The following is a 27,241-nucleotide window of genomic DNA, read 5'->3' as shown; positions in this document are numbered from 1 at the left end:
CTACCATCCAGAGTAACAGCAAGCTGGGATCCTTGAGACAGCAGGGGGAAATTTTGATAGCTGGGGAACTAAAGGAGAGGGGAACGTGATGCACACATGCACAGCTGCAAGGAGTCAGCAATAAAGGCTTCTGCACTCCAGTTGGGGTCTGGCCCTGCAGCCTTTCCTCTCAGGGCACTTTCCTGCACTTAGAATTTGGGGAATAGTTATTCGTTGAACAGTACAGAGCCTGCCATTACGCGAGTTCAAAGGCTTCTGCTTCCAGCTCCATGGTTCTTGCCAGGCTGGAGGTGATTCACAACAAAGGTAGCTCACATGTCTCTGCGGTTCAGCGGAGCGGCAAAGTGAATCTGCTGCTGGTAGGTAATGTAATCATGCCCGTACTGATGGGGAGCAGCCCCTGTGAATGCTGTGGGTACCCAAATATGACCAGGCACCCAAATGCGACTAGGCCTGTACCTGTAGCACACAAGTCCATGTACCCTTGGCTAAATACTGCTGCCCATCGTTCACAGCTAACCACAGAAAGCAGACACCCACTCCACACAGCAACCTGCGTGGCTGGGCGAGCGCACCTCACAGCGTGCTCCACACCTTGAGCTCGACCTCGGGCACAGCGTGCAGCAGCGGGCTTAGGCAGCGAGCCCAGCCCGGGCAGGGCTGCAGCCGGCCCAGGGCAGGACCCTGCGGGGCAGCAGCTCCTGCAGCCTGCCACCTCCCCCGGGCACGGGGCAGCCCCTCCTCGCCTGCTCCAAGCCCCCCAAGCTCAGGACGTGCGCGCAGCGCCGGGCTGCCCCTTCCTCCTCCTCCTCTTCCTCCCCACCCCGCTGATTTCCCCCCCCAGGATCGCAGGGACGAGCACCTGTAGTTGTATCCGCCGAAGCGCTGGCTCTCCCGCAGCAGGGCCCGGTAGAGCCGCAGCACCTGGGCCCGGCTGGCCGCTGCCATGTTGCCGACAGCGGGCGGCTCCTCCCGCCCGGGCCGCCTGTCCCCGCCCGCAGCGCACGGGGCCGCGCCGCTTCTCGGAGACGCCTCCCAGGCGCCCGCGGCGGCCGGGCAGGGGCAGGGGCAGGGCGGCGGCGCAAGGCGCGGCGGGGCGGTGAGTGGCGGCGGGGCCTTGCCGCGGACACGGCCGCCAGACCTCGGCCCGAGGGGGCCCAAAGCCTGGGCGGCCCGGGCCGGGCGGCATTTGGCGGCGGGCGGGCGGAGCTGGGGGGGTGCTCGCGGGTCTGTGCTGTGGCCCTGTGGAGGGGGGGGGAAGGTGCAGCGTGGAGCTGGGATCGCTGTGAGGCCTGGAAATAAACAGCAGCTGGCGGGCACTCGGGAGGTTTCACGCAAACAGCAGGAAACGCTGCGTTACCGTGCTCTGGCACAGGCTGCCCTGAGGAGCTGTGGGGTCGCCCTCCCTGCAGACCTGCAAAAGCCACAGCCGTGCTGGGGGGCTGTGCGTGTGGAGCATGCCTCCTCCAGTATCCCATTTCAAGTTGAATGAAACCATACCTAATGCTTCATCTGTATCGCTACAGCTCAGATACTGGTTAAATTAACCTCCCTTAGAAGCTCTCACCGTTTTAACCAGGGTTTCCCCCCCCCCAGCACTTTCATTTTCAAGATGAAGCCTCCTCCACTTACAATTTCTCGTAATTTCTCCATAGCCATGAGAAATGACCACACCGGTTTTATTGGTGAGTTTAACACACAGGCCCACATGTCTTAGAACTGGCCTCGAAGGGGCAGTGCCCAGGCAGCAGCCCATACACACAGTGCCTCAGTATGGTACGGTCCACAGACCAACAGGTTACCCCAACAACTTAACGAGTAGGTTCTGTTTGTGGTGTTCTGTAGGAACACCTATCTGTTCTATATGTTCTAAACACTTATATAGGTTCTATAGAACATATAGGTTCTATATAGGTGTTTATTTGGTAAATCTTAGACTTTATTTTCTGCTGCTGTGAGGCTGGGGCGCTTGTTCTACTTAACCACCTCTTTTGTTGTGTCTGCTTGAGGCATCCCAATCCTGTTGTTGCTGGGAACCACATGCATAGCATCCTTTTCTGCTGAGAGTTTTGCCCCTGCAGAAGAAATTTGACTTTGTAACTTAGATGTCTTTTGCCCCAGCTGTATTGATAATATCAGTAATATGATTTCTGTGATTACATGTTCTTACTTTCTTCACAGTGTGTTTTGTACATACAGCGTTTATATATATATATATATATATGTATATATATTCTACATGTGTCTCTGGCAAAAGTGCTTAAATTGTTGTTGTGGATTGAACCCGTGTTTTGTTATATACATATTTGCGTATTATTGTTTGTGCCGGTTGTATATCAGATGCAGTTGCATGGAACTAAAGTAGTTCTTAAATAATAGAGATATCAGTGGAGCTTCGCAAACTCATCTTTGCATGCATGCTTATGTGGTTGCTATATTTTAAAAGCCCTTTTAGGCTGTTGGAAACTGAGATTTTCCATACTTACCAAATTTCTTGGATGTTCATTTTATCATAAACCAAATCTAGAAATTTTATAGGAAAACTTGCATTTTTATAGAAAAATGCAAGCCAGGGAGGCAGTGTGATAGGCGTAATGTTTTTGAGGCCTTCCTCAGAAGACTCCTCTTGTCTCCCGTTTCTGTCTTAAACTTTATTTAATGTCAGGAGATAAGAACAATTTTTAAGCCAGAACTTCTCTTTGACTGGAAAAAATTATTTTCATGTGTGTTTTCCTATTGCTTTTTCTTGTAAGCTATAGATTATGTCCTCAGAAGTCCCGTCATTCTGTAGCAAGTGGACGTTACCTCTGCTATGTCTGAAGTCTGTAATTTTAACATGATGGGTTGCATGTTCCTGCTTGCCTTATGTTTAGGTGCATTACTGCAAGCCTGCAGAGAATTTCAAGCACAGACTCAGCCCAAATGACCCCTGTTGTGTCCTGTGACATCATATTGGAGCCTATGTATGGTGAAGCTGAAGAGATGGCTTTCTTAAACTGTCTAATCCTGTCTAATGGGAATCCGTACCTTAATTTAGTTTAGACATCAAGTCAGGACCAGTCACCAGTCATGGCATGGGAAGATGTTTTTCTTTAATTCTCCTCCTCCCTTTTTTAAAAAAACACCTCTGGTTTAAAACTCAGTGCTGTTTTATTTTTACCATTTATGGGGATGGGAGAATAGATTTATTTTTTAATTGCAGGCGTGCATATCATTGAAGGGGGTTGGTCAGTGTTCATTTGTACAGAAATCTTTACTTCTGGCATTTGGTCTGAGGGAGGAAAATGGCCTGTGCTTTTCCTTTCTGCATCTCTTGTGATAAATAAGTGATTTGAGAATGATGAGTAGTATCGATATTTGGAATAGTTACTAACGTTTTGAATTTGTAGCTGCTTAAAAGAAAAAGAAGGGGAATTTGGATGACATACCTGAAGAGACCATGGACTGGTGTGAAAGGAAACAGCTGTTATATTCTTCAGTACATATTGGATGTTCTATTGTACGTTGCCAAATTGCTCCTTGCGGTACACTATCTCAGCTTTATGACATGGCACTCAACACTTTAAGAGAACATGTGCTTTCCTGTTATGCTGCTGTTCGTGTTGATTATTTTTCTTTTGGGGTCAGAATGATAATTGATTGTTGTGATATTATCATCTCTTAATTATTATTTTCCAGTTTGTGAAAACTTGTTAACTTTTCCCTGCTGTTGTGGTGCTTTCTCTCTCTCTCTCTCTCTCTCCTTTCCCGCAGTTAGTGTTGATGGACAGTGAGATCCTATCCATCCTAGAGCAGATCCTTTAAAACAAGGGTGGTAAATCAAGGGAAGTTTTGGATTTCACTCACAAACATAATGAATTACAATTTAACCATTCCCAATAGTGAACAAAATTTCCACAGTATCAAAAGGAAGCCTTGAATGTAACTATGTAACTATGCTTTTTTTTTTTTTTAATTAATTTATATTTATTTGATTGTCTTATAGGACAGGACATAAGAGGAAATTTTTAATCAGGAGAAACTTCTGTGTTTCAAATTCATCCCTGCTCCTGAGTTATTTGTGCATCTTGGAAAATTCTACTTAAGAGTTCAGAGGGAAGAAAAAGCAGGAGGAAACTCTACTCTGTCATTTTTTATGTACCCCATTTCTTTCTGAACTGAATTACTGAACTGCAGAATGTTTTGTAAAGTAAGACTTTAAGAATAGCAATAATAATTAAAAAAAAAAAAAAAAACAACAACAAAACAGCAAACATAACACACCAAAAAGAAAAAAGCACACCTGAATCCAGCAGTTGGTTTTCTGAAGTAATACTTCCTCAAGTCAAGAAATTCCTTTTTTATCATTGCTCTTAAATCTGTGCTAGTTCCTGATTGCTAGTGCTGCAGGTATTGGACTGGAGGGAACAGCAAATTCTGTTTTTGGTTTTTGACCTTAGTTTTAATTCTGTAATTTCCTGTGGCCATGTGCAACACCAGAGTGTTTCATGGCCATTGTATTGCCTGCTAATTGTGTATCATGTTAAGCAGCTGGACAGTGCAGTTCAGCAATCATCAGATAACATCTGGATCAATGATGTGCTGTGTTGATATACACTGTTTATTTTGAAAGATGTTGATAGCAAACATGTGTCTATGAAATACTTTGAAATTCTTGAATAAAAAACGCTATAGCAGTCCAGAGCTAAAAAGATAATTTTGTTACAGGAGTAGGCCAAAGAATAAGTAATAGGGGATTAATATTACTAATAATGTTCAAATAATTCTGTGTGTAATAGCTACATCAGATGCATGTGACACATCTGACCTTAATGCTGATGAAATCCAAGGTATTTTTCTGGACCAGGAGCCAAGGAGTGAAAGTATTTCCAGTGCGGTCATTTGCTATACTGAAATTTTACTGAGAAACTTAATCATGGGAAGAGGGAAGGACAGGCTTTATTTATTAAGCGTTGTCATCCATGGCCTCATCAATTCACAAGTGCTTTCTCTGCTGTGCTTTCCAGTTTCATCTTGTCGAGTCTTAAATAACTTCCTTTTCCATGGGAAAAATAATCTACTTCATATCATGTCTTGCTGTTAAGTAATGTTTTCTGCTGCTTAGCCTAAGCCACCCTCTCACCTAAGTTCATCCTGCTATTTCAGCTATGCCTCTTGGGGTCACTGTGTGTAATTCCTCTCCTTTCTTATTTACGCCATCATCGTATTCTCCGCAGCTGTCATCTAGACAGGCTAGCTTATGTAGTTATTTTGATTATTTTTCTTCTTTCTAAGTAGATACTGCATTTTTTAGCTCAGAAAGCAAGCTTAGCTAGAAAACAAGGACTGATACTTTAAGAGTAACTGATAATCTCTCTGTAGCCATCCCCCTTGTATATTTTTTGCTGATATGTGGTTTGCAGTTGATGGGCTGGTTATAGAGGGTGCTGCCAGCCTTTTTATTAAGGACTACGATTGCATCTGAGACATCTTGCTAGAGCAAAGTTTGTCCTTCTCTTGAGTTTATTTGTTATTGTATATGTGATTTGTATCATATATGATTTTTTTAATGCAAATACATGTATGTGTAAAAGCATGCACACAGTCATGTGGTGGTTGTAAAGGTGAAGGTCAAGCTATCCCTGATTTTCAGTGCTGCAACATTGCTTCATTCACATCAGGCACTGTTCTGCTGGATTCTCTTTTTTTTTTTTTTTTTTTTTCTAACTACCCAGACTCACATTACAGGTATGGGAAACCAAAGGCCACCTGTAGATTGTGTGCATCCTGGTTCTTCCCTTGTTCCTGCATTGTGGGCATGGCCCACGATACAGGGGCTAGCTCCACCCAAGTCATGGGCTATTGCTTAAGTCTTCCCTGAAGTTCCACTTCGCTAAGTGTTTCCTAATGAATACTCATTTAGTGGTGATTTCCTGGAAGCAATTCCTAAAGCAAAGTATCAAAAGGAGGTATCTCATTGCTATCAGCTAGAGTGGAGCTGCTGTAGGAAGAGTTATTACCCAAGGTAAAATAAAAGCGGAGAGACTTGTATAATGTGTGGAAAGCATGTAATTGGGGAAAGATGTGACCTCTGCAAAAGGTACATGTGGGACACTAATATTTTGAATTTTTACAGAAGGAAGGTTTAAACAAAACAGTGGTTTACGTTACATGTGTAAAGCAGTAAGGATGAGGTGGGCTGTAAGTAATTTGCCTGTTTTAATTTTCTGACTGTGGTGAGGAGAGGGGAGATGTGGCTTTCCATTTGTGAGGTGTTTCCCTTTTATATGATGCCGTGCATCTATGTGACATCTTGCTCTGTTAGCTTTGACTTTTGGTCCAGAAAAAAGTTTAAATATGAAAAAAAAGAGCAAATCTGAAGAGAGTATTTCTGATGTGGGAAGGAAACTATGGAGTAAGGTTTTCATTTAAATGAGGAAAATAATAGACCTGTGTTAGAGCACTGTAGTAATGGTGGTCTTTAAGGTAATACTTTAATTTTGCATGATCCTTCGCATTTTTGATCTTTTATTCTCTGTCAATATCAGGTTTTTGTCCCTGGAGCTCTGGCCAGCATTCATAATAGTGCATTAAGAACATGTTTATCAATATCTCATGCTTCAGATGCATTTATAAGATAAGATAAATTGTCAATATCTCCTACGTGCCTTCACACTTCTAGACAGAATTTTCTTCTAATTTTATTCCTGTTCCAGTTCTTCATATCTGGGCTGATTGTGTCAAAATTTACCTTCCAGCCTGTCCCTGAAGAGAAGGAATGAAGCACTAACAGGCAAAGGAAGCAGGGCTGCGGAAATATTATCTCCAGTTGTTGGTAAGTGCTTACAAATACATTTAGTATTCTGAATCTGTTTTTGACACCAGCATTGTCAGCCTTTTTAGTTAATAACAAGTTTTCAGTCTTTGTTTAAAATAGTAACAATAAAAATATATTCATCAGCAACTGTTAAAGATCTTGCTACATATCTAACATAGATTTCATTAAAACATATATCTAACGTTTAGATTTCATGGGTTTCCTTACTCCCAATACCAAGACAAAGAAAATGAGATTCAAGATACAAAGATAGGCAATAATAATATTCTAAGGGACAAGTTATATATTTACATTGGAGTCCATTTCTTTGAGTATGGTTCCTTTGAAAGCTGTCAAACTATATGCGCAGTAAGTTTCTGTTCAATGTGAGAACAGCCAATACACTGTCCTTTCTTTACAGACCATTTATAGTTGATCCAAGTTGGAATCCAGCACAGGATGAGGGGAGAGTGAGCTCAGTGAGCTTAGATGAGAAGTAATAGTTACAGCCTTACAAAATCTCACCATTAACTTTCCAATGTTATTTTCCTCTCCTGGACATAGAACAGGTTAAAGGGAGAGTGTGTCTGTCTATCTTCATAAAGTTTTGTGTTATAGCTCAAACTGGGGATGAGCATGGATTTAGGTGGGGTTGCAGACCGATGAAATGTAGCTACCAGCTTTCCCATAGGGATAGGTTTAATGTTTTACAGAAAAGCAGCAATGGGGAAGGAGTAGTTTGAAGTACATTTCTGGCAAGTTTTATGGAAGGCTCACGTGTCTGGAGGCCTGCATTTAAATATCTGCTTGTTCTAGAAGTTTTGGGATTAGCTTTTTCAAGCATGTCTCATAACCTAGGATCAGTTTTGTTGTTTTTTTCCTGGTGCTATACATACTTTCCATCAATTTTTATGCAGGTGAATTACGTGGTTAACTTTCACCTTTTTTGAAAAATAATTCCTGGTGAAGTGTGTGTTATTAAAGCTGAAAAAGCAGATAAACAGGGCAGATTGTCAGGGTTCTTGCAGAGTTTTACTTGTGCTTCTTTAAAAAAAAAAAAAAAGTGTATGATTTGAAAATTGGTTTGACATAATCTTTTTGTTTTCTCAGTTATTTTTTCTATAAACATAACTTTTCTTCTTTTGCAACACTGATTCCAACTTTGATTTTATTATACTAATTGCTTTCAGGGTGAAAAACTATATAGGGCATTATTCCAGCACTTCCCTTGGGAAGTTAATGTTCTAAAATGGACAGATACAGCATAGCACATCCAAAATTGTCAGCTATTGAAGAAGTAATTAAATGTCATCTCTCTATAAAGGCTTGTTGGACATTGAAAAGCTAGTTGTCTTTTATGTTGGCACACCAGCTTTGTCAAGCTTTATGGAAGAAAGTTGTTCCAAGTAGAGTGATGTTGAGTGATAAAGTAAATGATTGAGTGGGGATTTACATAGGTTATGGCTTCTTATGTTTTATGTAACATAATTGGTTAGCTGCTTTTTCTGTTTTTCATCCTCTTTCCCTCCTTGCACAGACTGTTTTGTATTCCCCCATCCCTCACCCTGCAATTTATTTTATTCTGATACTGCCATGCTTCATTGTTTTCTTGTGATAGATTTTAATTTAAAGTTCATTCTACAAACAAATTCTGCTGGATATATGAAGACTTGAACTCTCATTGGAAAAACCATGCTTGTTGTATTTTTTTTTTTTTAATTTAATTTTAATAAACACTATTCGAAAGACCTCGCAGGTTCTACTGACTCATACTTCTCACCTGTTATTAAGAGTTCATTTGACCACAGTGTCCCCTGACTGCTCTCATTTCAAACCTGGGGTGACAGAGCCTGCTAGATGTGTGGAACTTCGCATGTTACAAGTTGCAATTTTATAAATGGTTTTGAAGAAAAAAATTAGAGACTGTTATATTTTAACTTTTTGATTTTCTTAGTATGCAATGGATGTGACATTAACTTAAGATTGTTTTGTCATTTATCACCTTGACCTATAATAGCACCTTGTTCTTCATTACTAGTAGAAATTTGATTCTTTCATGTTGTTTTCTCTCTTTTCTGCAATTTGTATAGCTTCTTCCACCCAGCCAGTATGTATATCTTGGTTCAAAAATGCAAGATGAGAGGATATTGCCTTTGTTTTCTGAAGAGTAGACGTGGAAATACTTCCATGGACCATAGTTTGTGATATGTATCCTGAGCTCTGTGTTTTCTTTTCAGTAAGGCTTATTTTCAAATGCCTGGTGTCACAGAAGGGTTCTCTGATGTAATTACAATATAGAGCTTTCTCAAGGCCTTTCAAGCAAAGGTTTTCTTTCAATCTCTGCGCTGTGCTTTGTCTAGAGTAAGCATATCAACATTAGCCAGCAGTACAGGATATGTTACCTGGTAACGCTAAATTACCATTCATGCTCAAGCATGATGCTGCTTGGGAGCCCATTGTGTGTATTGGTGCTGTGTGCACATTCTATTTTCCAGCATTAGTGATAGACAAGCAAGTTAGCGATGCTGGTCTTGTTCTTTCTATTGCAATACTCTCACACTTTTTTTTTTTTTTTTTCCTTGTCTTGTGGTAGCAGGAATGGATGGAGACAAAATTTAAACCTATGTTCTTATGACACTTCCTTTGCTTTGCTTGCTACAGAATATTTTGGAACTAGTTCTCTAACAAGTTACAGGAGGTGTCCACACCTTTTGAACGTTGTAAAGTCAGTAGTGTTCAGACATGATCAAATGTAGTGTTACATAGTAGGTATGCCTGAATATGTATGAAATGTCATTGACTAAATTAATCCTAGCTGTAAACTTTAACTGAACCAGAGCACGGTTGTATCAGGAAATAAGAACAGATTTAAGCAGATTCATCCTAAAACTTGTCTGGTATTTATTTGAGTAGGCAGAATTTTTAATTGAGGGATTTTATTTTAAAATTTCTGAAAGTATTTCTTGGCAGCACTGTCTATAATTCAGTATCACTTGTTGCAGTTAAAGTATTTTTAAAGAAAAAGACTATTTTTTACCCTTAGACTTTCAACATATTTAATACATTTCTTTATATATATATATATAGAAATTATTTCATAATATAAGAAGAATATTTACAAATTGTGTATTCACTGGTTATGAATGCATAGGGGTTAACAAAAGACAGGAAACTCAAAGTAAAATTTTAAATCTTGTTAATGAAGGTTGACTAGGCAGTTAATTCATGCAAGTCTTCTTGAATATGCTTGTTTTTAGGAAAGCAAAGTAAGTCTTTCATCTTGCAGGCCAGCAATGTTTTGGAAGACTGATGAGGCAGCACAGAGTCTTGATAAAGACATGGGATTTTGAAGAAATAATTATCTGTCCACCTGTGGATTAAATTTTATTGCTAGGATCAAGGAAATAACAGCAGAGTAGTTAAAATAATATATAGAGAGTAAATAAGGTTACTAAAAAGACCAGAGTAAAGGAAGCAAGGCTGAAAATGCTCAGCACTGCAGCCTTATGTGGTTTTTATTTTATCCTCTGAAATTTGTATTGCTGTGAGACCAACTGTACTGAGACAAATACTGTGGCTGCATGAGACTTGCTGACTGAGCTGTTCAACTTATTTGGGAATCCTGCTGTTCATGTACATCCAGCATTTTGTTTAGTTGAAATGGTTTGGAATGAACTGCCATCTAGAAACCTATGTGGTAGGCTGCTTACCTCCCCGCCCCCCCCTCAACTCCTGCCAGGTTAGTTGCTTTTTTCTGTACATTTTTTTTTCTGTCTTACTAATATCTACAACCCATTTGATTTGTTATGGAATATTAATGATGGCACAGTGTTTCTAAACAGATTCCATAACACAGTATTTATTTGCAATTCCAACCTAAGACTTCGGATTAACGGTTCTTGTGAAATGAAGGAGACTTCTGCTTCTAAACCCTATTAGCAGCGAGGGAACACAACAGACTAAATCACTGACATGTAAGTGGAAGAACAAAAAAATCTTCTGATTGTTTTCTTATTCGCTCAGTCAACAGAAAAGAGCTTCAGAAATGAGGAATCATGCTAAAACAATAAAGGCTTTTGCATTATGTAAAGCAAAAATGTCAGTAAGTAGAATTTACTTCTCAGTACAACCTGCAGGACCCCTTTATGTGTATCAGAGATAATGGGCCCTTAAGGACAGTGAGCCCACAGCAATGTTTTAAAGTAGAAAAAAGTCTCTCAAATGTTTTCAAAAGCAACATTAGTGCCTGGGTGAATTTATAGGAAGCTTTTTTTACTCATACCTTGATCTATAATACAGCCCATGTTATTCTGCACATATGTCTATATTCACTCAAGAGTTGAGGTTAGAACCATTTAGTATTTTTTAGAGCAGGAAGGATGTAAAGTGGCTGATTGGGTGGCATTGCGTATGCAATTTTTATTGAAACTGTGTCTGAATACCATTTTCCATTTAAGCTTGTGTCCCTATATAAATGGAATCTGAAGTTTCAGATACAGACACCATTTCTCCCGTCAAAAGCTGACAGCTTCAGTTTTCATTTAACTTACTCTTGATTCTTGAACAGGGAAGAATAATTTTTATTATTTGATTTCCTATGCAATGCCCACTAGATTTAAGACATTGTTTATGTAATGTCTAGTAGCACTGATGCATATACTGAATTCCCAAATGGAGATTTTACTCCTGGCCAGCTCTGCCTTAAGTCAATGAGAACCTTCATGCTGATCTGAACAGAGATTTGCTGAAACCCTGAGTACCAAGGGACTGAATTAAACATCTGTGTAGCACTGGGAGATGAGTTTTGAGGTGATGAAATTCATTTTTAATTCGGTCACCTGGTGAAAAATAGCATGTGCAAAAGCATTGTTATCCAGAATTGAATCAAAGGTTATTCAGACAGGTTTCATATATGTGTTTAGTAATGCCCACTTGGCTGAAGTGGTCCAACAGTCATAACATTTGCATTTGAAATGTAATTAAAAATAGGCAATTATGTGATCTGAATGTACGTTCTTTTTCTTTGACTTTAAATGACTACAGAGTGTCGTTCTCTTACTCTTAGGAAGCCTTATAAATTTAGTGCTCAATTTCAAGTACATTGGACTGACATTTCCCATGCTCGGATTCTGCAATATATTGCTGCAGTGGCGAACAATGTGGTACATAAATAAATTTATAATGAGTGTAAACCTGTCTGTGAAAGATCTAGTTGAAATCTTTTAGAACTATTGATGTAACAATAATAGTCTGTTTTCCCTCAAAACCGGGAGTAGCCTCTAATACAGCTTTATGAAAAAGATTATTTAATTGTATGTAACATAGTCAACTATCAAATAATTCACTTAAAATTCAGCTCTGAGGGAAGATACAAAATCTGTAGACTCATGGAGTCCTCTTCACTTTCACACTGTCAGAGTGCTTTTGATGAAGAAGAAAGAGGATGGAGTAGCAGCTAGCTGCCTGGAACTGATCCACAGCTCATTGAATTAAATGGGATTTTTTTTCACTGGCTTTGATCATCCTTGGATTGAACCTGTATGCATGTGATCTAATTAGAAGCAAGCTTGGGGAAATGCTGGTATGTTGGCTTTTCCAGTGTCTTGCCTACTGAGATGGTATAAAACAATGTATTTGTATATCTATGATATGGCAAGTGTGGAAATACTGATGGTGGCTTTCCTCACGCTGGACCTCGATACGAAAGCTAGACATTTTACTGTTATAGTTTGAGTTTGCCTGAGAGGAAATAGTTTTTTAATGTCAAATGTTTAGCTGTGCAGTAACATCTTTACATCATGCCTCATGTTGAGGGTATCACTTATCATGCTGTCTTTTTGTTTGTTTAAATCATGTAAAGTGGTACAGCTTCTTGCTGGGAGGCACCTTTACATTTTACGCAAGTTTCAGGGTTAACCAGAGGAAACCTCTCTGTGTAAAGCCAAGTTTATGTCAGGTTTGTAGGCTCAGTCGTAGTTGAAAATGGCCAAATGTTCTTCCTTAGCCATCTACCAGATTTCTATCATGATATTTTGTGCTGTGTTGCACCTTGTCATGTCCGCTGTCCCTATGCCTTTGCTGCAGCCGTTCCTGAAGTTAAGATACCGTTTGTTGCAAGGCAAGGTGTTGGGAACTGGTTGTGTGTATTTACACTGAACGTGGAGATTCCGCATGGATCAGTCTTGTATTTGCTTTGCAAATATTGGCAGATACTACTGTGAGTCTGAATGATTTACAGTCTAAGGGTTTATGAAAGCTAGCAGGCTTTCTATGTATTAGTAGTGTAAGTAGGAAGAGCAGGTATAAATACCAGGGTAGAAAGTGGAGTGTTAGCTTGTATCCTTTCTCAATTTAGCAGTAGTGTAACTAGTCATGAATCTGTCACTTGGATTTACTTGCATTTCCCATAGTTTACACCCAGTTCACAGCCTGATAAATGGGGATTCTCTGATGTTATAGCTGTATACATGTCATGGAAATGAGCCTAAAAAATGAGGTCTACATCAGTCAGAAAATACTTAAAGGAGCCCCAGATTTTATCAAAGGGGCATTTAAGAATTACTGAAGCAACGTTAAGTAGTATACCAGCAAGATACTGGGATTTTATGTTGTTCTTGCTGCTTTACAAGAAAAAGAGCTTATGTACTGTCTGCAACAGGGCATATGCCACTTTTGAGGTAGACGTTGCCTTCATAAATAAGCATAACATGCTCAGACCACACTGATGAGTGAATGTGTACCCTAAAATCATTGGAGATCATATAAAAATATGTGTGCTTTAGGGAATGATCCAGACCTGGGAGAAGGAATGGAGTAGGTGATCTAATGTTACATTTTGTCTCTAGCTGATGATTGATGAGCTCGTATTGCTAATTCTGCATTTGTGTTTGAGAAGAGACCTAGGTAAGCCTTTATCTCAAAAAATTGATAACTTTTTTTAGAAGGAGAACTTCATTTCTACAGTACAAATCTAAGAAATAGTAGAGAAGTCACGTATTTTTGTTCTTCTGTTGTGGTGTCACGTGGGAACAAGAGCATGGAAAAATATTGTTTAATAAATTAGGAAGCAAGATATGTATATCTTGCTTGTTATATCTTTAAACATTACAGGTAAATGATCAGGATATTGTTGTACGTGTTGGGAAAACTTCAGTTTCAGGTTCTGTCAAAAACCTACTGTTTGACTGCTGAAAGATTTTTGAAGATGTAATTAGAGAGTAGTTTTCTACTTTTTAGGATTTGTTTTTTTGTGTTTGAATACGTCAGTTAGTTGACTTCTCTGGTTCTTTCAAAGTTTACTGTTCCTGTATAGTCTACTGTTTCAAAAAACTATCATCGTTGCTGTCATATCTCCCAACGCTTCAAAAAAGAGCATCTTTGGAAAGCAGTGACTTGCATACATCTGCCCAGGATCACCCACAGAGAAGCATGCAGTTTATGTGCTGCACAGCCACTGTGCGTATATGGATTGACTCTATGAAGCATCTCTAGTAAACCCTCGCTGGCTCAGGTATAATTCAATGGCAGCTTGTTTCAGATTTCTGGATGTTGATGTGTTCACACTTAAACGTGTTGCAGCCCAGTGAAAGCAGTGAGTATCCTGGATGAATGGTATCTGAAGAAGTGAAATAGATGGTACGTGACTGTGATCTGCCCCCAGAGTGGCAGGTTGGCTGTGCGTTCTTTAGCAATGAGAATAGACTGAAGCTGTGTCATTTCTGAGAACATGAGTGATACTTTCACTTACGCTGTGGCTGGGTGCTTTGTTTTGCAGTCATTTTTGAAGACACTATTGGGTTGAGTTTAATGTTATTCTTAATTACAGTTTTAAAATGCAGATTCCAAAGGAAGTGAAGGCTGCGAGACAGTACGTGTACATCTGCTGTCAGTCCTTTTTCCGCTTCTCAGTTAAATTTCACAAGGGGTATCCAAATTTCAAAAGACAAGTTACATGTGTAGGTTGAGGAAAAAAGGCTGAGTAAAGGACAGCATCTCTATTAACATTTCAGATAAAGCAGAGGTAATGGGGTGAATTTGTTCCTTATCACTGAAACTGCAAAAAAGCTTTACCTCCAGACCCAGAAGACATAAAGTTTTGCTGGTTCTGCTGCTTGCAAAAAAAGCTTACTCTAAGCTACTGATGGTGAATTATCTTCTGTTGGCTGACACATGGTACATAAATGGAAAAGAGAATAGTGCTGTCTGAAGTATTTTTAAGGAACTGAGAAGGCATGCTTTCTGAAAAACTCTGAAAAACAACATGTAAGCTTCTGTTTAGAAGAATAGTGTATGTCCATAGGGGAGGGCTTGAAACAGAAGACATAGTTTCTATGAAATCACAACATTTGCTAATGATCTCCAGGACTGGGAGAAGTAAATGTAAGCTGTTAGAGTGCTGCAGAGGGAGAAGGCTGCTTAAACAATAAACCTTACACTGACATGTCTACATCTTTTAAAGCTGTCAGTGTGTTGCCATCATCTGGAAAAGGACAATATAGCTTGTCATAAATGTAACAACTTTCCTCCTCAAATGAACATCTCTGTGGGTGATACATAAGACATTAAATTAATTATTTTTTTAATGAAAGCTGTTCTCATTTTGTGGTTTTAAATTCCTTGCTACAATTAAATTCTGAAGTAGAAATATTCTAGGTATTTGGAAAATAAACCCAAAACTAAGAAATGTAACTTTGCAAATAGAAGTCCATAAAATCCATTCATCTTTACTTTTTATTTTTCATTTTTATTTTATTTTTTTTATAATTCTGGTGGTTTGGTTTACTGTAGAAATCACAGTTTATTCTTCCAGCATATATAAATATATGTTTTTTCCTCAGTTCTGTGGATAAGTAGCTCTTCAGAGGGCAAATTCTACCATCTTCACCTTGTAGAGTTGTGAAGTCCATCAGTATGTTATGTTGATAGCTAGACAGAAAGAAAAGGTAGGGTTTGTAGTATATCGAGCACTTCAAGAAAGGCATAGACAAGGAAGTTAGTAAAATCAGGTTTGTAAGACCTGAGAAGTGAATGTATAAATGTGAGATTTCTCTTTGTGTGACTTGTCAAGATACTTGTGTAGCTTTCATTCTTTCCCAAGTTAGGCATGTATAGTCTTGGGAAATATGCATTAAGTATAGGTTTGGTTTTGTGTGTTAGCAAGCGAACTCATTGGGGAGAGCATTACATTCCCAATAGATGTAATTACGCTGCCCAGAGGAAATGTGGAAACTCATCCCTGAAGGCATTCAAACCCAACTAGATGAGTTTTAGCAGTCTCCATTAAATGGATGTGCTTTGGACAGTGTATTGCATTAGGCTACCGCTGGGGGTGTTTTCTGAACCTACATGTAAATTGTTCTATGATTCTCTAATTCTGTGACTTACAGAAGTGAAGCTTGTACATGTATCCAGTTCTGAAGGAGTCAGGTCCTCAGGACTGTTACCTTTAGGAGAAGTTAAGTCCTGTCTTTTCTAAGCCCAGCTCTGACTGTCTGTATCTTGCTGTCATTAGGCTTTGCTTTCCTGGTGGGCAGTTTTGCACTACAGAAGACTGTAACCATCATGGGAAGCTAAGATGTGGGAGATAGCCCCTTATCAGAACAGATGCATTAATTCTCTGGAGGACTTGAAACTGAGATTTTGAACAAGTTTTTGTATGCTGAGAGCAACAGGGACAACGAGGAGAATTTCAGGTGCCACACCATTGGGCTGTTTGTATCTGGATCATGCTTTTGAGAATTCAACATACCTGTTTTTCCCATTCCAGGGGAAAATACTGCAGTTCCAAAAGGTGATGGAGAAAGGTAGCTCACCGTATTTTCTGTATTCCTTTCCCATTGCTTCTACTGAAGGTTTTTGGAGCAGTAGCACTATCCCAATGTATGCTTGGACAGTTTGTACTACAGTGAGCCAGCCAATTTGATTGCTTGAGCACCATAGTACAAAAAAAATTTTAAACAATCTTCCATGTAATTTGTAATGGTTTGACGAAAAAGAATGCATTTTCCTTGTGTATACACACAGGAACACCCCACTGCAACTAAACAGCCTGCCTTTAGGAGAAAATGCCTTAGGTGGGCATGGTCAAGCAAGGATCTGAACCTAGGTGACCTTGCTCTGCTACTAGAAATATTCAAAGCAATATGATTTTTTTTTTAAAGGCTAGTAATTTAAAATTGAATTCCATTGCTTGAAATACGAGGTGTTTTATAAAAAATAAGATGACAAAGTAGTAGTATATTTACTGACTCTCCTTCAAGATGCTGTTCTGCCAAGCCTACTAGGTAATATATTTACATTCTGAAATGGTGTCGTATTTTATTTCACTCTTAAATGTAATACTGTGGAGTACATAAGATTTGCAGCTGTCAAACAGTATCTGCTCAGAGCATCACTGATGATGTTTAATAAAGATCTCATCACCAGCTGCAATACAAATTTTGTGGAAAACCATAGTGATATTTCCTACCAATGATTGATAATAGGCTTCCCTTCTGATGGCCTGCCCAGCCAGCACCTTTTTATATTTATAAGCTGTGATTTGAATTTGGAACTGGACTCTCTAGCTTTTACCCTCACAGGAAGCCACAGCATTAACAGGGATATGTGAACTATTCTTTCTGTAGAAAGCTGTTTATGGTAATTCTTGAGGGAAGAGGCCCGTGTTGTGTCCAGGATCAGAGATGATCCTGGACAGAAATAAACTACAACCTGGGGAACGTGCAGCAGCACTAATGACTGCTATAATCTTTGGGTTTCCTAGTCATCATCATTATCCCTTCTTATGAAAGGTAGTAAATAATTTTTAAAGGTTGATTGTAAATATACAGGTACAAAGGCTCTGTCTGTACTGACCATTGCAGCTCTGGATGCTTCCTGCCATTTCTTGGTAGCAACAGGGTGTCTTGCAAGTAGCATAAAAACCTGAAAACCTCTTTTTCTTGGTTTCTCTAGATGTTACAGAAACAGATACTAGGTTCAGAAGTGAATATTTATATTCATGCCTTTGTTTTCTTTTTGATTGGTGAAAGGAAAAAAAAAAAGGCATTTTCTCAATGAAAAGCTGAGTGTGCCAGGATGAATTTAGCTCAACAGAGGAATGAAGAACCTTTACTACAATGAGCAACTTTACCCAGATGACTTATTTGCTGAAAATAATTAAGGTTATCTGGATAGCTAAAAACTTTCATCTACTAGGCACCAGAAGGAGCATCTGGTTTGTTTTGCTCATTTGTTTGCTTTGCTCATAGAAGTTTCCTTATTTGCCAATCCAGCCAGGAAATCCAGCATAATTATTCAAACAAAACTCTCCCTAGCATGCTATGATAAGGCCAAATAATTATATAGATCCATACACTTAGAGTGGAAGCTCAAAACAGCTTAAAAACAATGATTCATCTGACATAAGTTGTTTTCTGGACAGAGAACAGAGTTTACCTGTCCAATACTAGGCTGGTTGGACTTTGCCATCATTAGGAGTGTTGTCATAGACTAATTTTTCTGAGGTAGAGTGGAAGCTGAAATTACCAGTGCCAGCATCAGCAAAGATATAATGCATTTAATTTGTTCTTCAGATGTGGCTAAAATAATTCCACTTCAGATGTCCATTCTCTTAGGAAGAAATCTTTTTAAGCAGGTAAATTTGTACTTCTAAAGCTATTATTACAGCGCCTATGTTTGTGAGTAGAAATAAGCCTACATAAGCTTATTGAAAGAATTCAATGGCACACAATAAAATTGAGTTTTTGTAGTTACCGTGCCATTGATTCTCAATTGTATAAGTTATCTTTACGAGAAAGCAATGCCTTTTTCAAACTACTGGTCCTTCAGGCTTTGTTTCAGATACTTAAGTTGTAATGGATTCATGTGGTTGCTGTACTTCTGTGAAATGACGCTTTCCAGAAGTATAACTGTTATGGTTGGCCTAGTTAATAAGTTCTTTATTTCCAGGGAGGCAGGTGCCAACAATTATGGAATCTGGTAACCTGGATGGAAAGGGATGAAAAACTGCTTTTGCCTCGTGATGAACAGCTACTGAATAATTCTGGGTACATTTGGGAAACAGATCTGTTGAACAAAGCAATAACAATTTATGGTTACTATGTAGAGTGAAATTTCGTCTTCCTAATGTGTTGAAGTCTGAACCTGCTTCCACTGAGAGAAATAGAACTGTTACTTCCATGAAAGGTTTTTCAAGCCCGAACTCTAAAACATTGGAATATTTTCAGGCCTGGGCAGGGAAATTCTTACTAGCTAGCTGTATTTAACAAATGTGAATGTAAAACAGATTAGAAAGCTAAAATACAGTTTAAAATTAAGACCTGGAGAATTACATTAAGTTTTGTTGCTGTCTTGTACACTGCTTTTTGAAGAAAATGCTGAATCTTTGAGATTTTTCTAGGGCAGGTTTTTAGCCAAGTGATATCTTTCTGAAGGTTGTAGTTTAGGAATATATCTGCTTAGGTGATTACAATTTCTGCCTAAGTAAATTAAGAGCATTATGCACACTAGAGGCAGGATGCCCTGCCCTGGGATGAGTCCTGTCCTCATAAGATCATTGTAATATAGTATTAAATTGTTTCAATGGGCTGTAACTATAGGTCACTGATACCAGTTACGGGTGTGCTTTTTTCCTTTTTACAGTATGAACAATTTAATGCTTGGTAAAATGAGAAAATACATCTTTAAATAATTTTGGGGTTGGACTGTTCTCAAAGTTATGAGAAGTCTTTAAACAGCACGTGCAAAGCCCTGTCCAAGGCCTTGTAGAAATAAGAAATTATTTGGCTCTGTGCACTAGCTACCTCTGTTCTTTCCTGTAGTGTGGGCAAGATCTGTCATCCACAGCAATGTACTGTACTCATATCATACTGAAACACAAATGATTAAAAATAAGATACAGTAAACCAAAGGAGTGGGGAGCTGTTTTGCTACTAATGTATTGGATGATTAACTTTATAATAACTTTAACTTTTCTCCTGATGCATTTTTACAGTCGGCATTAAACATTAAGGATGCTTGTTTTACATGAAAGTTCTTAATGATGCAGGCTTTGCTCCAAATGTTTCAAATATATTTATTTAAAACAATCAAGCAAGCAAAACCACATCTGTTTTTATTGGACTAGAAGGGGGATGCTGTGTAACCTGTAAAATCTGTAACCTGACCTCAGGAGTGTATTGGCTGTAGTGTAAGTCTCTTTCATTTGGATTTAAACAGAATTTTATGTTTGGCATTGTATTTGACAATTGTCACTCTTAAACCAGGTTATTTCAAAAGGTGGGCAATTCATGCATGAAAGAAATAACATTAGCCTTTTTTTGTTGTCGTTACGATTGTGGGTTGATGCTAAAGCAGGAAATACAAAACAGTGGAAATAATTAGTATGTTTAGCCACCCTTTAATGCTGGCTACAGTGTTGTCTTCTGTGCTTCAGCTGGAAGAGCCAAATTTTGCAATTTGATTAAGGTGCTTAAGGCTTAAAGAACTAAGTGTCACACTTCAGTCCCAGGGATAGTCAGACTCCTTGTTGCTCTTGCTGAGATACAAAATTTCGAATGCAACCATGTTTAAAAGAATTCATGCAATTAAAAAAAACTTTAATATGAAGAAATAGGTATCCTGAGTATTAAATTAATCATGATTATTAAATTAAACAGACAAATACACTTTCAGTGGTACATAACTTTTCTGTTGCACCCAGTGCAATATCTTTTTGCTTCATTTTAGTGTGGGTGGTTTTTAAACACGCTGTTGGGAAGTTCTTAAAAATCTGTTCTAATAACTACTTAGGCAACACTGGCCTTTGTACACATGGGCTTTTTACAGAACTCTGTCATGCATAGGCATATCTTTGCTCAGATTTTGTGTTTTGTATTTTGTCAAAAATGATTTTTGTTGTATCCTCCTTTCTCTTCATACATGTTTATGTAAGCATATTTTTGCTGTATGGAAGTCAAAAGTTACCACCAGACATTTATGCACAAGTATTAATGTAAAGGAAACTGAAGTGATATAACAGCTTTGGATTTCAAAGACAGTTGTGAATGTATAGAGGTCTGCCTTGTTCGGATAACTGTGTGGACCCAGATAGTTTTATGTGATAGAATTGCTTTTATTGAGGTGATATAATTGATGATGTCAAACAAAACAGTTGTTTTTTTCATCTGCATATGCCATATATAAAAAATAAATATAGCTCTGAATCAAAAGGTCATCTTGAAGATATCTCAGTCTTGGGAAGTTTGGATTTCTGTTCCAAATCCTAATGCCTTCATTCATTGTTCTAGTAAAAATGATACCTGGCAGCTGATAAAGGTTAGTGCTAATAAAGAGCCATTTTACTTTCAAACTCACAAAGTCAAACAAACCGGTATGCTTTGTTTTCTTTTTCATTCTGTTTCTTTGTGTAGTGGTACTTTGAGAGACTTGAGTGTTGCTCATTGCACCGTCTGCCGGCTCTAACCTCCTTTCTCATCCACATCTAGAGTTAACTTAATGCTGGTACCTGTAACCATTCACTGGGGCCAGCAGAGGAGGTAAACTGAGCTTATACTCTTGTTCTTATACTTCTTTGTGGAAGGAGAGGCTTTAAGATAGTGTCATCTCCCCAGGAACAGAAACTTTTTGAACTCTGAACTGCCCCTCCTGCTTAGGGCTTTGTCATCTGTCCATTGAGTTGCCCAGCAACATAAAGGCATTTTGAAGGCAGTGATGATTATAGTGCTTCTGCTTATTTGAGAGGAAGTCATTGGACCTTTCTGTTGCCATGAATTCTTAAAGCTACTGACTTGCCATGTGCTTCCAAGGGTCACCTTAAAGAATTATTTTGTTCAGGGCAAGTAGTTGTAAAGACATGGAAGGGACAAATATTTTAAACAAACAGGTCTGCTGAAAGCATGCAAGTAGTGCTGAGGGAATTGTGTTCTTTTATATATTTTTTTTCTAGTGAAGGATATTTATTAGGGTGAGCAGATGGGCACTGCTCATTTTTGGCATTCATCGATAAGCCTGCTACCTCTCCAGGTGGCTCAACAAAAAAATAATGCTATGGCACTGCTCCCATTTTATTTTTATTCCTCTCAGACTAGTTAGTCACCTGTCTCTGTTCCCCTCATTTAGAGCCATCTGCTGGATTTTTTTACTTCTGTTTTTGGTTGTTCTCCATTCTAAATTCACCAAGGAATCTCCAATAGGATCTGATGTGAAGTCTTTGCATGTTTGCCTAGCATTGGACAAATATCTTCTCTGTCCTCTCCTTAGCCAGCTTGTGAGTTTAATTTTCAGCAGCCTGTCCTTATGAATTAACGCATGTAACATCAAATTGTTCTTGTACTTAGTGGACTATTGTACCGCTTTGCATTATTAATATGGCAGTTTTCTTATGTTTAATGTTGAAATATTAAAATAATTAAGTACAAGTGAGAATCCACCATCTTGCAGAGGATCATCTAGATTGAAAAGATCTTCAAAGTCACCAAGTCCAATCAACTGGACCTCCTGAGTCACACCACTAAACCATGTCTTTTAGTACTTACATGTCTACGCGTCTTTTGCATACCTCCAGGGATGGGGACTCCACCATTATTCCCTGGGCAGCCTATTCCAATGCTTGACCACCCTCTCAGTGAAGAAATTCTCCCTCACATCTCACCTAAACCTCCCCTGGCATAACTTGAGACCATTTCTTTGCATCCTGTGTCACCTGAGAAAAGAGACTGACATCCTCCTCATTGCAGCCTCCTTTCAGGTAGCTGTAGAGAGCCTATTTTTTCCAAACTAAACCTCAGTTCTCTGTTTACTCAATATCCTTCTGGCAGTGAGGGACCCAAAACTGAACACTACTTGAAGTGCGGCCTCACCAGTGCTGCATATGAGAGGACAATCACCTGCCTGGTCCTTCTGGCCACACTACTTTCGATACAGGCCAGGATGCTGTTGGCCTTTTTGGCCACCTGGGCACACTGCTGGCTCATGTTCAGCTGGCTGTCAACCAGCATCCACAGGTCCTTTTCTGCCAGGCAACTTCCCAGCCACTCCTCCCCAAGCCTATATTGCCGCGTCAGGTTGTTGTGACTCAAGAGCAGGACCCAGCAGAGAAGAAGAGTAGAGATTTTTTGCACAGAAGTGTTTGAAACACAAACTTTATCTACATTATAATACATTTTATTTCTTTCTTGAAAAAAATGAGATTAGGAATGTGCTTGTGAAATGGAAAACCTCTTATTGCAATGTGTGAGACTCTGTAGACTCTGTTAGAGCTATCTGTGGAGGACTAACCAACACCTTTCTCAGTATTGTAAGCAAGTCTGTCTGTAGTAGACCAGTAGCTTCTGTTCCACACTTACTCATTGTTCGTGTTGGGGCCAGGTCAGCGTTTGAGAGCTCTGTTTCCCTATGCATTCCTCTTCCTTCCTCCTTTCAAACTCATCCTCGTTCTCACTCCTTGGTGGGTAAAGATGCTTCTGTGTATCCATGGGTAGGCAGCGCAGGTGGGAAGTCTCCAGCACTCTCCCATGCAGAGGCTGTTGGCAGATCCTGCTGAAATCAGTGGGTCTGCTCACGCGGCGAGGAGCTGTTGTCTGGTATGTGCAAACCTGCTTTGGTGAAAGAGTTGAATTCACTTGGTACCACTAAGCAGCTTCAGCAAGAGAGTGGCTTCCCTATCTGTTTGGAGCACTAGCAGTATCTGTGTTTTAGTATATATAAATTGGGCCATGTTCCTAGGTTTATATTTGTGATTGCATTTTTTTTTTTTTTGTCTAATATGTTACTAAAGTTGTTACAGGAAACACTAGAAGAAAAGTGTTAGATGAACACCTTAACTTGAACAGAATGTGAAATGTTTCTGCACATCTTGTGTGGCCACAGGTATAGGAAAAATGGAGACATTTGATCATACCGAACTCAGTTACTTGTTTGTTACTTCTTAGTTATTAAGATTTTTGTGTCATGTTGCACTTAAGGTTTGGGAGCACTGATATTCCTCATCTTGCTGCCTAGTGGTAGTACTATAAAGAATATGTGTAATATTTGTATAAATAAAGAATATGTGTAATATTCGAGTTTCAGTTCCAATTCCCCTGTCTTGATTATGTTTACTGGAGAACAGCAGAAATGTTTTTTATCTTTTTTTCTTGCAAATGTCTAGAATATCTTTTCCACCTTTCCTTTCTACACACCGTACTATCAGCACATCTTTTTGCAGCTCCTGCTCCCAGCTGCTTCTATTGAGCTTGCATCAGATTACTGGGATTCTGCATATTTCCAGATCTTTCTCATTTCTTGGTTTACCTCTGCCCCTCTTTTCCCCTCCTATTAATTGTATGATTTCCTCCTACCCTGTACTGTACGTTGATATATGTAGCTCTTCAAAGAGTTTCTCTTGCCACCACCTGTCTGTTCAAGGAAATGTATGAAAACTCTGTTATCCTCATCATGGTTACTGAATTATTGTCTTACTACCTATCCTTATGTCTAATCTTGCTTTGCTGTTTTAATAGATAGCCATTGTCAGTGATACAGAAAGACTCAAGATAAATGATAGATTTTAGGAGGTAAAGAATGAAATTCTACAAATCTTTTTGGTGGCGGTGGTGGTGTTTGGTTTTATATTTTACTTTATTTTTCTGAGTGGTAGTATAATATCTATCCTGGGATTTATACTCATAATAGATTATCGTAATCAGTTCAATCAGCAGTGGCTCAATGCAACTGAGATCTGATGTAAACCACAGTGTAATACCTACTGGGTAAACAAGAGTGAAATTTATGGATGTTTACTAATATTTTCATTTTTTATAGAGTTCTTCCTGTGCTCTTGCAACTTTTCTGCAGACCAGTTTGCCTCTGGTGAATGACGTGTTTTATCCATGGCTTTGAACTCCTAGTGACTGATTTTTTTTTTTCTCTATAAAATTATTCTGTTTGGTGACTTTGCATTTCTGTGATATTGAGCTTTAAACTACAGGAAACAGACTGAAGTGACGATGGCAGTCATTTGTCATTTGTGATGGAGAACGATGTCAACACAGTTGAATTTAGTTTGACCTCAATGATTTTTCCCCTCCAAATGTCAGTACAAAAAAGATCTTGATGTCTTCAGAAGGGATTTCTATACAAAAGGGAGTCAGTGAGTATCTGGATTTTAACACTGATGATCTGGATGAGTAAGCAGTGATATATATTCCATCTGTGTCAGGCAGAACTGCTTGAGGGAGACCTGTGTGTTTTCATCACTGGAATTCAAACTGTTTTTATTTCACAAGTTTAAGTCCCCCATCTCAAGTCCAACATGTACTGCTGATACAGGAAGGTGGCTTTGCACTGACCTCTGAAACGAGACACCAATATAGTCACAGTATGAATCAGTAAAGAACATTAAGCTTTTTTTTTTTTTTTTTCATTAAAACAGCTAAATGAGTTTTACAGCTGATGAACACTTGTGCTCCTCATCCTACTCCATTTCTCGCAGTTGATTTTCTATTCCAACTTAAACATGTGGAGAAACCTGGTTAGCAGATATAAAATACGCCTTATTTTGAAAGAAGATTGGCCTTGTAGACCCCAGGGTGGTTACAAATAACGTGTACATTTTAAACCACAGCATGCGTGGCCTAATGCATCTAATGCAAGGCATATCTAATGAATTATTGCATTAAATCAAGGCTGATAATAGTGAGGAATACCTACAGTCATTTATTTAAAAATTAAAAGTGTAATAAAACAATACAGTGAAAGTGTAAGTGTTCACCAAAATGCTGAGTGAGCATTTTTAAGAGGGTGGTTTTTTGGGTAAAGCTTACTCATTTGCCTCAATTGAGGCAAATTTGCAAGAGATTCTGTCAGTTCTCTTGCTGCTGTTACACATCTTTATTTATGTTTAAAGCATTCGTCTTCACTGCTGATGTTCTACTTGGTGCTTTTTTAAGTGGTTGGCTCAGTCCTACTGTCAGTTAAACCAGCAGAGCTACATGAAACATCTGACCCATAGGTCAGTGTTCTGTCTCTTACTCTTATAAAGGACTGAGATACTGAAATTATGATCTACAGAAGAAGTGCTGCATGGTAGAGAGGGGATGGCATGCTAATGTGGGAGATCTTTTAATAAAACTTGCATCTTTTTTCAGGAGAGATGAAAATAATAATTAAAAACAAAACAAAACAACCGCCAGATGACTACTTAAGGAAGGTCATCTGAAGGGGGGAGGGAAGTAGGGGGCAGTGCACATGAACCTTCAGTTCTATAGCTCCTTAAAATACGTGTTTTTGTTTTTAATATCAAATAACATTGCTCAGTTCAGCCATTACTGATATGAAAATAAGGAGTGTTGTATTGTTTAGATCGTCAATGTGAGTGGGACAGTCAAAGGGATTTCATCTATTCTGTTCAATAATATATGGCCAGGGCAGGGCACATCTTCAGAGAGATATTCAGCTTCAGTTTAAAGACCTAAAGTAATGGAAATTAAATCACGTATGTTCCCAGGTAATTTCAAAGAAAAAGAGAAATCAGATAATAGAGTTCCTCAGTCAGCTAGAGAAGAACATAAATGAGTATCGGCTCTTACAAACAAATCATATATATTTGTGTGTGTGCATGTGCACACATGTATACATACACATGCATACAAATGGCACTTACACGAGTGATTATCCCCTGCATCAAATTAGTTACAGAATCCTAGATTGTATCTATCCTAAATCAAGGCATGTGGATAAAATGTTAGGGAACTCTTCTGTCCCGTCCTTGCTCCCTCCCCCAGCTCTACCCAACTGGTGCTCTTCCTTTCCAGATATGTCCTTTGGCTCACAGTGTGTGTGTCTGGGGCTTTTCGCATCTTTTCTTCTTTCCTCACAGTTGTTGAAAGTAACCAGAGTGCTTCCATATATTCCAACCAAGATTACAAATTATACGTGCTTCATCTGCAAGAAAAGTAAACAATTTAATTGTGCTTCCTATTGTCAGGGCTTGCTCTTTAGTTCATGCATGGTAAAGGTACTTGCATTAACCACTGCTAGTTTCAAGCCATGATTTATTCTTTTATTATTTGGAACAGTCTTCATGTTGGTAGTTGCAGTTGCCAACCACCTTTGTTACTGTTTGTTTAACCTTCAAGACCCAGTTTCAAGAAAGTATTACAGCCTTACAAACTTACAAGTGTTTGGAAATTTAAAAATTAAAAATAATTTTAAAAATAATTAACTTCAAGACTTTGTATTTGCTTTCTGGGCTTGGGAAATTACTAATTTACATTTCTATGTTTCTTCTTGTATGCTTACAAAATTAAAATAAAAGGAAAATTCAGTTTCTGCTTCATCATCCCATTTCAAAAGCTGAAGGCTTTATGTAGAAAGCCAAGAGATATGAGATGCTCTATAAAAATTCGATAATGAGAGAGAAGGAATTCACAGAGATCTCTGCTTTAATTTTTGACTTCGTTTTCA

The 27,241-nt window shown here is 38.8% G+C and overlaps 2 protein-coding genes across 8 annotated transcripts in view; one reads left to right on the top strand and one right to left on the bottom strand.

Moving 5' to 3' along the window:
* The window catches only part of LYRM4 (LYR motif containing 4), a 91,046-nt gene extending 90,049 nt beyond the window's left edge, over positions 1–997 (bottom strand). The window contains exon 1 of the mRNA XM_068670810.1: positions 863–997. Coding sequence (XP_068526911.1) covers positions 863–948 — 86 coding nt within the window. The 5' untranslated portion in view covers positions 949–997. The remainder of the gene's footprint in view (positions 1–862) is intronic.
* The window catches only part of FARS2 (phenylalanyl-tRNA synthetase 2, mitochondrial), a 246,729-nt gene continuing 220,455 nt past the window's right edge, over positions 968–27,241 (top strand). For 5 of the 7 annotated variants that reach the window (XR_011092656.1, XM_068670807.1, XM_068670801.1 and 2 more), the window contains exons 1-2: positions 968–1,099; positions 6,738–6,814. The gene's annotated coding sequence lies outside the window, so the exon portion shown is untranslated. Of the gene's footprint in view, positions 1,100–3,397; positions 3,500–6,737; positions 6,815–27,241 lie in introns of those variants that run through there. The other 2 variants (XM_068670805.1, XM_068670804.1) reach the window with 2 other exon arrangements.

The sequence above is a fragment of the Anas acuta genome, chromosome 2 (assembly GCF_963932015.1).
Source record: "Anas acuta chromosome 2, bAnaAcu1.1, whole genome shotgun sequence".
NCBI classification, from domain to species: domain Eukaryota; kingdom Metazoa; phylum Chordata; class Aves; order Anseriformes; family Anatidae; genus Anas; species Anas acuta.
The sequence above is the reverse complement of the archived record's forward strand: the minus strand, read 5'-3'. Positions and strand labels throughout refer to the sequence as shown.